Genomic DNA, 11,629 nt, shown 5'->3' on the forward strand with positions numbered 1-11,629 from the left:
TTGGTCAAAAACCAACAAGATTCATACATCTTACAAGTGGGTAGCGATAAAGGGCTTGCTAGCATTTTCATGCTGCCAATTACTCTCAGAGAAAATGATGCCATCTTCATTCCTCAGCGATATTGTTAGGGCCCTATGACTTCCTCAAACCACACCTTGCTGAAATGGAGTCTGAGAAATCTCAAGTCATTGCACGGACAGTTATTAGCAAGCTTCCCGGAGATTTCTTTGACCCACTTTAAAAAGTTCAAAATGGCGGGAGTCTTTCAGATCTTAAGGATGACAATTTCTTTGCAAGTGTAGTCCCTCGTTGCAGGGACTTCTACGGGGACACTCATTTATTCAAAAATCTGAACGATGAGGCTTTCACCATGATGTTGTTTAGGGATGCGTCCTTCCTCCTCCTTTTCCTCTACCATCATCGACCAAAAAAGAATCTCAGATAAGTATAGCAACCCATTCCATGATCTAAAGTCAGGTAAAGGTCTGTGGTTTGCTATGATGACAGATGTCTTCAAATTGGAGAATCAAATCCCTCTGCTTGCCTTAGAGTCGCTCTATGATTTTATTTGTGGTCCACTAAATCAGTCTAATTTCAAGAACTTTGTTGAAGGCATATGCTCTAGATACTGCCCCTTGTGGATTGAACACGGACACGAAGAGCCACTAGATGTAGATAGCTGTCGACATCTCCTGCATTCCATCCATGCGAGGCTCTATAGGAAGCGTCATCATGAGGGCTCTAACCAATGCTCTACTCAAAATGGTTGGTCTCCTCTTGCATGGCTTAGAAACAGAAATCACAAGGAGCGACAATCGGAAGAGGTTAGGCTTCACAACCAACAAAAGATTGGTATTCTGTCTGCTTCAGACTTGAGCAAAATCGGAGTAAAATTCAGCTGTTTCGATGGAGGCATTGAGCTGATACGGTTTGACACCACTCATTCTACTTTATATCTTCCGGTGCTAAAGATTGGTATTATGACTGAGATGATCGTTAGAAACTTGATAGCATTTGAGGTATGCTCACCAGAGATTAAATAAAATGTTGTTACTTCTTTTATTTGGCTGTTGAAGGAGCTAATCCACGACACCAATGACATGAAGTTGCTGAGGAAAAATGAAATCTTTTCAACCTTGGGCATGGACGATGAGGAGATTTTGAAAAGATTGAGCAGATCAACATGGAATCCAATCTGTGAACCTGTCAACAATGCCAGGAAAGGCCTCTATAACTACTCTATGAGAAATTTGGGTTTTGATCACAGCTTCGTTCGTAGGGTCAGTGGTGCTTCTTATTGTTAGAAATAGTCAACAGTCATGCTGTTATAACCAAACAACAAGTATGCCACACATTTCCTATTAAATTGGTAACAAGATAGGAATGTCCTCCATGAAACTAGGTCATACAACATTATCCTAAGAAGATATGAATGTCCTCCATGATACTAGGTCATTTAGCATTATCCACTTATCGTCTAGAATCATCTTCTATCAATACCCTCATCTCATAGGCTCTCTCTATATAGAGACCACTACATAGCTTTGTTGAAATGAGTTTGATGAATAAAATTTGCTTCTCTCTTAAGTGTTTATTTCTATTTTTTTCATTGCCAAGTATTTGTGCTTATTTCAACTCTTAGTAAATCTTAGATCTCTTATTTTTATCATGGTATCAGAGTAAGGTTTAGCCAAGTTCATTTCGAGATTTTTTTAGAAATTCAGCTAGAAATATTGCTAGAGGGTTTTGCTGCAGGCAAATAGTTTGCTGAAAATAGTTTGTTTGCAAGGCTGATTTTTTTTTGGAGTGATATTTGGTTGTAGGGCTATTATGCTGCTGGAGTATTGCTAGATTTGTTTGAACTTAATCTTTTTGCTAACATGGGTTCTTCAAATGAAGTTTTGCCTATCTTTGATGGAAGTGGTTTTGCAGATTGGAAGATTGCAGTCAAGAATGCTCTAAGAGAGAAGGCGTTATGGAGGATAGTAAATAAAGAAATTGGGGAACCTCAACAAACTGATAGAGAAAAGGAGTTGTGGAAATGCAAGTTGGAGAAAACTAGAGAAGATATGTTGTTGTCAAATGAAAAGAAAGGCTGATCATTGAAGCCAATGTTTGCAATATGAAGATCACAATAGTGATGGTTGTAGCAGAGGTGTACTATCGGTTGTACCCGACACTTCAAAAGTTTTTACTATATTGACAAACCATGTATCTAAAAAATATTCTTAAAGAACTAGTGGGCACAGCGGCTGGGTACCCATGTGACTCGGTAGATGGATTATTTTTCATATGGACTCAATATTAGTATGCTAGAGAAAAGTTTAGAGTTGGTTTACCTATCATTGGATCAATGGTTTTGTGAAGTTTGAAGGGTTTGTGGTAATCCAAAACTACTTGTTTAAGTAAATCTATTGAATGGTTTGTGGTAAGCCAAAACCACTTATTTAGGTGAAAAACCTAAAAGTCTTGAAAGGTTTGTGGTAAACCAAAACCACTTTTTTGGGTGAAAGATCCTAAAGCATTTTTTTTCCGAAGAGTTTGTGGTAAGCTAAAACCACTTAACAAGAAAAATAAATTTTTCATAGTGATAGTGATAGAGGAAACTAAAAATTTCTATGTTGTAAATGGGTACCTCAAAAGGCTTAATGTCAGGACCTATCATGCTTAAATTTCTTATTGTAATTCTGCCCACTGAAAGAGTCTTTAGTGGTAGAAATTAAGGGAGGATGTTAGAAGTAGTCAAACCCATGTGGCTGGTTAGTTACAACAAAACTGCCAGTCTGTCATACTTCCAGCCATTGACTGTTAGTGTTGTCAAAATAATACCAGATCCTCTGCAATGTATGAGGAAGTTAGTTTATTTTCAACATGAATTCAAGGAATCTCTACAAACCTATAGGTGTTGGAAGTCTCTATAAATAGAGAGAAATTGTAACACATTGTGTGCAGCCAGATCAATATGAATAATGAAAGTTATATTTTTCTGTGATCTACTATCACCATGTTTTTCATAGTTTTAATTTTCAATAAATAAATAAATTACTAAATAAATAAATCAATATTTTTAGCTGAATTACTAAATATATGAACAAACTGATAAAGAAAAGGAGTTGTGGAAATGTAAGTTGGAGCAAGCTAGAGGTATTATTGGTAAAGCTTTGAGCCCCAATCTCAATAGAAGATTTGTTGATATTGATAACCCAATAGAGCTGTGGGAGACTTTAGAAAAATATTAAAAAGATGCAGACATGGCTAGCACGTTTAGTATAGAAGAAAAATTGATGAATTTAGATGCATCTTATTTTGAAAAAATGTCTGATTACTTCAATGAAGTTACTTTTTTAAATACTCAGCTAAAAAAAATAGGTGCTAAATATGCCAAAAAGGATTTTCAGTTGATTGCAATGGTTGAAAGTAAGCTTCCCTAGCCATATAAGTTTTTTAAGGGATCAAGGAAAAGGGTTCTTCAATTAAATCCCAATAACCCCCAGCAAACTTTTGATCAATTTTGCAAATCTGTTTTAGATGAAGAAGTTCAACTTATTAATGAAGGGCATATTAAAAAGAATCATGCATATACAGCCAAAAGTAAATTTTTTAGAAATGATGGAAAAAATAATTGGAAAGGAAATAATAAATTTCGAAATTATGAAAGTTCTAATCATTTTTCTAGAAATGATGGTGCAGAAAAGCAAAGTGGAAGAAAGTCTTTAATTTGTATGTATTGTGGAGGTGAGAATCACATGGAGAAGTTTTGTTTGAAGAAGAGGGACAATGAAAGGCAGCAATATAAGCCCAAGAAAAAATGGTTTAAGGATGGAAAGAAGGATAATCATAGTTTTGTAACTATCTCTTTAAAACGGCAAGAGAAATCAAATGAGGAGGTAATTGCTACACCCAAAAGTAAATCTAGTGTTAAAGGGGGATACTTTTCTTTAGATTCTAATAAAGAATGGATTTTAGATTCGGGGGCATCATCTCACATGACTAGAGATAGATCTTTGTTTATTGATTTTTATGAAGGGAAGAATTTAGATTAAGAAATTTTTATTGGCAATAAAATGAAACTTCCAGTTTTAGGAACAGGAACTGTCAATGTAACACATGGGTCTTTGAAAAATGTTTTATTGGTTAAAGGATTGGAGGTGAATCTTATTTCAGTATACAAAATAGCTCAAGCTGGATATGAGTTTTTTGTCAATGCTGATCAAGTTATTGTTAGAGATAGAAAAGACCCAAGCAATATAATTGCTATTGGTAGAGTTGATCATGAAGAAAATCTATTTAAATTTGTGGGGTTTCTTGATGATAAATATACACTCTGTCATGCTTTTATTGCTCAGACTAATTATATGTCACAACTTTGGCATGCTATACTTGGACATTTAAATTATAGAAAATTACAAGATATGGTTAAAATGGATATGGTTAGAGGATTAACAAAAATTTTAGCTTGTGAAGGTGTGTGTGAAGGATGTGTGTTAGGAAAACATCATCGAGATCCTTTTGATTCAGGTAAAGCATGGAGAGCTAAGAATCCATTGCAACTTATTCATAGTGATTTATGTGAACCAGGATATCCTTCACTTTCAGGTGCTAGGTACCTTCTCACTTTTATTGATGATTATAGCAAGAGAGTATGGGTTTATTTTTTTGAAAGGAAAAAAGAAGTGTTTGAAGTATTTCAAAAGTTTAAGTCATTAGTTGAAAATCAAAGTGGAAAAACAATTAAATGTTTAAGGACGGATAATGGGGGTGAATATTGCAATTATGCTTTTGAGTCATTTTGTGAAAATTATGGTATTAAGGTGCAAAGAACAGTTCCTTATACTCCTCAACAAAATGGGGTGGCTGAAGGAATGAATAGAACTGTTTTAGAAATGGCTTGTTGTATGTTGCATTTTAAAAGTTTGCATAATAAATTTTGGGGTTTGGCTATTTCTTGTGCTACACATATTATAAATAGAATCCCCACCAAAGCTCTCACAAATATCCCCCGTGAAGAAGCATGGAGTGGTAAGAAACCTCACATTGGATATTTTAAAGTATTTGGGTGTTTTTCTTGGGCACACATTCTTGATGCACAAAGGGAAAAGTTAGACCAAAGAGTTATAAGTGTTTGTTTATGGGTTATAGTGAAGAATCAAAGGCTTATAGGTTATATGATTTGACAACAAACAAGGTCTTTGTTAGTAGAGATGTGAAGTTTGATGAGCATTCACAACTTACAGCCACTCTTTCTCACTCTACAACAATAAATGCTTCTCATTTTTCAGATATTTTAGGAGGAAATGGAGACTACATTGATGAGGATGAGTTGTGCACTTCTAAAAATGATGAAAAAACTAGTGAAAACAACACAACTAATGCTTGTACTGAGACAATTTTTGCAGGTAGTAATGATGAAGAAGATAACTTTTTAGCTAGCCAAAAGACAAGGAGTGTTGAAGAAATATATAGGAAACGCTCAAAGATCCAAGGGAGGAATGGTAGTGCTCTCATGGCCAAAGTATTACAAGTAAATGACCCAAGATCATATGAGGAAGCTAGAGGGAAGAAAGAATGCGAGCAAGCTATGGAAGAAGAATATGATGCTTTGATGAAAAATAAAACTTGGGAACTTGTGCAACTTCCCAAAGGTAAGAATGTCATTGGTTGCAAATGGGTTTATAAAAAAAAATTTAAATCAGATGGTGCTATAGAAAAATTTAAAGTTAGATTGGTTGCTAAGGGATTTAATCAAAAAGAGGGTGTTGATTATGAAGACACTTTTGCTCCTGTCATTAAAATGAATACAGTTAGAATTATTCTTTCTTTGGCTGCAAGTCTTGGGTGGCATATTCATCAAATGGATGTAAAAAATGCTTTCTTAAATGGAGATTTATATGAAGAAATATATATGGATCAGCCACCAGGTTTTGTAGATCAGCAACATCCTAATCTTGTTTGTAGATTAAAGAAGTCACTTTATGGGCTTAAACAAGCACCAAGAGCATAGAATGAGAAGATTGATAGGTATTTTCAGCTTCATGGGTTTCAAAAATGCAAATCAGATCCAAATCTTTATGTCAAGAGAGTGCAAAATGAAATTATTCTTGTTGTAGTTTATGTGGATGATTTACTCATAGCTAGACCAAATATTGGGTTAATTAGTGATTTCAAATCAGATCTTAAAGGGGCATTTCATATGAGTGATTTGGGTGAGCTGAATTATTTTCTTGGCTTGCAAATTAGTAGACTTCATGATGGGTTATTTATCTCTCAAGAAAAATATGCTTTGGATCTTTTAGATAAATTTAACATGGTTGAATGTAAGCCAACCCCTACTCCTTTTTAATCTAGAATTAAGCTTACTAAAGAATGTATTTCCAAGAAGGTGGATGCTACTTTATATAGACAGCTTGTTGGTAGCTTGGTTTATCTAACATAGTCTAGACTAGACATTTGTTTTGTAGTCAATTTGGTATCTAGATTTATGCAGGAACCAAAATAAACTCATTGGTTGGCTACCAAAATAATTTTACAATACATTCATGGCACCATTTACTATGGCATTCATTATAGTTACAAGTCTTCAATTTCTTTGACTAGCTTCACAGATTCAGACTGGGGAGGTGACATACATGATAAGAAATCTACTGGTTGTTATATTTTTCAGCTTGGGTCAGGTCCAATTACATGGAGCAGCAAAAAACAAACTACTACATCATTGTCCTCATGTGAAGCAGAATATAGAGCAACAAAAGAAGCTAGAAAGGAAGTAGTTTGGATTTGCAACCTTTTATTTGAGCTTGGTTTTTCACAAAGTTTAGCTACTCCTTTGTATTGTGATAATCAAAGTGCTATTCAAGTTGCAAATAATCCTTTTTTTCATGCTAAAACAAAACACATTGAGATTGATGTTCACTATATTCAGGATCTTGTTCAAGCAAATTTTGTTAATCTCCAATTCTGTCCAAGTGAAGACCAAGCTGCAGATATATTTACTAAGAGTATGCTTGAGGTCAAATTTTTGAAACTACGAGGCATTCTCAGCTTCATTGAGGTGAACATTAAGGGGGGATAGTCATGTCATGTTCCCCTCTCTTTCTTTTTTTGTAAATAGGTACCTAACAAGGCTGAATGTCGGGACCTATCCTATCTATATTTTTTATTTTAATTTCTCCCATACATTATCATTAGTGGTAGAAATTAAGGGAGGATGTTAGAAATAGTCAACAGTCATGCTGTTATAACCAAACAACAAGTATGCCACACATTTCCTATTAAATTGGTAACAAGATAGGAATGTCCTCCATGAAACTAGGTCATACAACATTATCCTAAGAAGATATTAATGTCCTCCATGATACTAGATCATTTAGCATTATCCACTTATCCTCTAGAATCATCTTCTATCAATGCCCTCATCTCATAGGCTCTCTATATATAGAGACCATTGCATAGCTTTGTTGAAATCAGATTGATGAATAAAATTTGCTTCTCTCTTAAGTGTTTATTTTTGTTTTCTCCATTGCCAAGTATTTGTGCTTATTTCAGATCTTAGTAAATCTTAGATCTCTTATTTTTATCACTTATGACTGCAGTGCAAGTTTTTTGTCTGTTCTACACCTGCAGTATATAATAGTAGTTTTTAGGGATATGCAATAAGTGTTTTTTAAATAAAACTATTAGAACGTTTCTACGGTCATGTCTACTTACTGTAGGCCTTTTGAGTCTTACACCCATTGTATTAGATTGTTGTGTGTGCAACACTAGTCCCTATCTAGGGTGGGGTTAGCACTAGTCCACTAGTCCCTAAATGATATCATACTCTAGTTTCTTTTTTTATGCTACATCTGTTAGTGGTTTCTATTAAATTTTCTTTGTGAAGGAAAATGATCTTCGTAATGTGGTTAAATTTTAGAACAAAGCACCCTCCTCTAGATGGATGATTTGCAAGTTTTGGTAATGGTTTTAGTGGTTTCCTTGGTGCTCTTCTTGATTGTTATTTGATATCATACTAGATGCTCTATCCTACACTGTAAAATGGTCTCACACCTTTGAAAATCTTTTATTGCGTAATAAACTATTATCATAATAGAAAAATAGATGTTTGAATTACTATTTAGAATACAATTTGCTTCCACTTTTTAAAAACCATGTGCCTCATCTTCTGCTTCCACATTTTCCAAGCATTCTATTCGAATAATTTTAGGGTCATTCCTATGTGTTTTAAAGGTAATAGTGCAGTTTGACCACTGTTTCACCTCTGTTTCATGGACTCTTTTTGCACGCAAAGCTTCTATGTCTAGCTCCACTTGAAACTAGACTCTTATAATAAGGAACAATAGGCATCGTTTCCATAGGAATCGTTCATTTCATTTCATCAGAAAATATATTATTATTATTATTTCCAAGTTTTTCTTTTCATTCCCCATTTCTCTAGTATAGAGAATGAGTTATTACCAGTGTAAAATTCGTAATATTTGTATTGGGGTACAACAGGATGTTTTGGACAAGTTTTTAGGATGGCAACAGCGGGTCTGAATTTTGGAGGGTATTGTGACAAGGTCATTGATCATTTAACATGGTAACATATTACATATCTATTAGTAACATTCAAAAATTAAAATTCAAATAGATATTCAAGTACTTATCCTAGTTGCACCATGGTTGTATAATGGCAGAGGTGGGGGTAGTCCAATGCTCCGAGTATCTGGCGTGGTGATGTCTCAGGATGGGTACTTTGAGGTTTAGGGTGGAGTCCACATGTTTCACTGGTTATTACATTAAGCAATAAGATGTTATTGAAACACCTCTTTCACAAGGTATCGATCATCTCATTTAAGGATTTTTTTTGTTCAATTTTTTTCCATTTTCATAATGGTTTTTTAGACATTCAAAAATTTTAAATAATGTTTATTCAATTTTAATTTTTTCATGGCCGATATTTTTTTTTAAATCTATGCTAATTTTTCACAAATTTAGTGCTTTTATTATATTTTTCCTCAAGAAGAGGGCCCTCAAAAACATTGCCAAAGTGTGAAAAATACAGATTGCAACCATTGATTATTAATCTCCTATCTTGAAAGATTATTTACCTCTCAAAAACTAATTCACAACCAAACATTAAACAACAACACAATTGCAACTTCACAAATATTCTGCAAAAAGAAATTTGAACATGATGACACAATATTTTTGGACAAAATTTTTCTTGGAAAAACCTCTAAGGGAAAACCAATTCTTCAAATGAAAAATATATTAATCTTCAGAAATATAAGAGTTACAAAAGAGTTCCTTGCCTCTCACCAAAAAAACTCTGACAAACTCCCAATATCTCCCATTGATATCCCCCACTATTATCCCAATGCTAATATTGTGCCCTTGTCCCAGTGCAACATTATTCTCTTTCATTGTGAATGCATTTTCTATCATTGCAAATGATTTGAGAAAATTTGATCAACTACTTGATTTGCTAACACTACAAATACATTTGTTATTGCTACAAATGTGTCTTCAAGACTTGATGATTACAAATGCCCCCTACTCCTCCTTTTATACTACTCTCTTTGAAAAGAAAATAATCAATGCCATTAGCTGAGATAAAATAAATCTTAACAACCATAATTAAATTGGTTGTAAGAACTTAATAATTAAACAATTATTTAATTAACCAAGGTTCTCGGTAAAATAAGTAATTATTTAATTAGGACTGAACAACTTTCTCACTACAAAAATTAACACTCCCTCTTAGCAAGGAAGTTGTTCTATATGATACCCAACTTATCCCTGAAGATGATGAATTTAGCCTTCCCCAATGCCTTAGTCATAATTTTTGCTACCTACCCATCTATAGGTATGCATTGTAGTTGAACAATCTATCTATGTACACAATCTCTAATGAAGTAATATCTAATGTCTATAAGTTTAGAACTATCATGAAACATTGGATTCTCAAACAACTTGATGTAACTCTGATTGTCATAATGTATCAGAGTAGTTTCAACTCTCTGACCAAAATGGGCTACTAGCAACTTCCGAAGCCATATAGCTTCACATGTCACCGTGCTAGCTGGAACTCTGATTGTCACAATGTACCACAGTAGTTTCAACTCTCTAACCAAACAAGGCTACCAACAACTTTTGAATCCATATAGCTTCACATGTCACAGTGCTAGTTGTTATGTATTCTACTTCTGCTGAACTTAAAGCCACAAACTTTTGTTTCCTACTGAACCAAGAAACAACTATTAATCCCAAACTGAAAAAACACCTTGAAGTTGTAATGCCCCACCATGTGACCCAAAAGAATTTAACCTAAAGTTTTGATAAGTTTGTCAAACATTTTTTTTAAAGTTAAAGATAATAACTTAACAACAACAGTTACAACATAGCAGAAGCAATTAACATACATCAACAACACATAAACAAGCTACAACTCTTAAGGTTTCAATGACGTTGAATCACATTTAATTTTAATTAATAATAAATCTAATATATAATAAATCCACATCAAATAATAGTATACTAGTATGAATCCATTTAAATAATATACAATTATATATGATGCCACTTGGCAATAAACAAAATGCACAATCATCCATTGTACATGCCATAGGGTATAAAATCAAATACAATACAATAGTACAACCATCCATCATAGAAATACAAGAATAGATAGAAAGGAACATCTACACAAACACATCCACCAGCAATATTTGACAGTCAGATCTCAATGGTATAAGAAAAAGTACTGCCACCCGACCTCGTGGAACCCAAAAAGGCCCACTCCCACCACGCTGAGGAGATAGTCTCAAGTCCCAAACATGATATCAAACTCAATAATCAAATCCAACATCTAGGTTCAAGGAATCACCTAAAAGCAATCTAACTCAGAGGTACCGAGACACAAGTATCAACTAATCCTAGAGGCAACACAGACACGTAAGAAATCTACTATGCAAGTGAGCAAGTATCATCACACGAATCAATGCTAGAGTTACCCTAGCAATCTAACTTGACCTCATCCCCCTAGTGACTCTATGTTGCACTAGTATCCTTTCATACTCACAAGGGATACTAACAATGCATGGTCACAACCAAGCATCCTCTCTATTCCCATCCTAGTCTATACTAGAACTCGAGGCATGGGCGAGGAAATACAAAGACTCTTATTAGGTTCATTTTATTCCCATTTATTGTAATGTTTTCACTTATTAAACAACTTACAATGGGTTACCCTAGCAGTCACTTTGGGCCCTCACCTCCATTGTAAGCCACTTCTTGACATGACATTATAAATAACTTACTCTAAGCTCAATAAAATGAAAAGATCACAAAAGACCACATACCATACATCAGTTCTTAAACAAGCAACTGACAAGTACTAAAAAAACACTGATCATAATCATAGATTCTACCAATACTATCATCCTAATGGGACTGATCCCAAAATCAAGTATACAGAAACCAATCCATGTCATAACATGACATCACCAAGAACAAATCATACAAACACCTCAGTCCTATAAAAGCGACTGGAAAGCAATCCAAATACAACTAATCGAAGACTCAAAGGTTATATTAGATAAGTCACACCATTCACCTCAGTTTCACACAAGAACATTGGAAAGCAACAAT

At 34.2% G+C, this 11,629-nt stretch overlaps 1 protein-coding gene across 1 annotated transcript; it reads left to right on the top strand.

The window, feature by feature from the left end:
- Positions 1-501: 501 nt before the first annotated feature.
- On the top strand, positions 502-8,743 carry LOC149555856 (putative UPF0481 protein At3g02645). Its single transcript, XM_089829581.1, has 5 exons — positions 502-1,020; positions 1,078-1,281; positions 6,921-6,996; positions 8,492-8,543; positions 8,674-8,743. Exons 1-5 carry the CDS (start codon positions 502-504, stop codon positions 8,741-8,743), a joined length of 921 nt encoding a protein of 306 aa, XP_089685707.1.
- The last annotated feature ends 2,886 nt before the right edge of the window (positions 8,744-11,629 follow it).

Source organism: Cupressus sempervirens, chromosome 5 (genome assembly GCF_028749045.1).
Source record: "Cupressus sempervirens isolate cs-2001-9-10 chromosome 5, ASM2874904v1, whole genome shotgun sequence".
NCBI classification, from domain to species: Eukaryota; Viridiplantae; Streptophyta; class Pinopsida; order Cupressales; family Cupressaceae; genus Cupressus; species Cupressus sempervirens.

Bases quoted from the DNA above. Each gene is read 5' to 3' on its own strand.
- LOC149555856 (XM_089829581.1), top strand. From the start codon at position 502: ATGACAGATGTCTTCAAATTGGAGAATCAAATCCCTCTGCTTGCCTTA. The intron at 1,021-1,077 runs GTATGCTCACCA...TGGCTGTTGAAG, and splicing joins GAAACTTGATAGCATTTGAG to GAGCTAATCCACGACACCAA. The intron at 6,997-8,491 runs GTATGCTTGAGG...GGGGTACAACAG, and splicing joins TGCAGATATATTTACTAAGA to GATGTTTTGGACAAGTTTTT.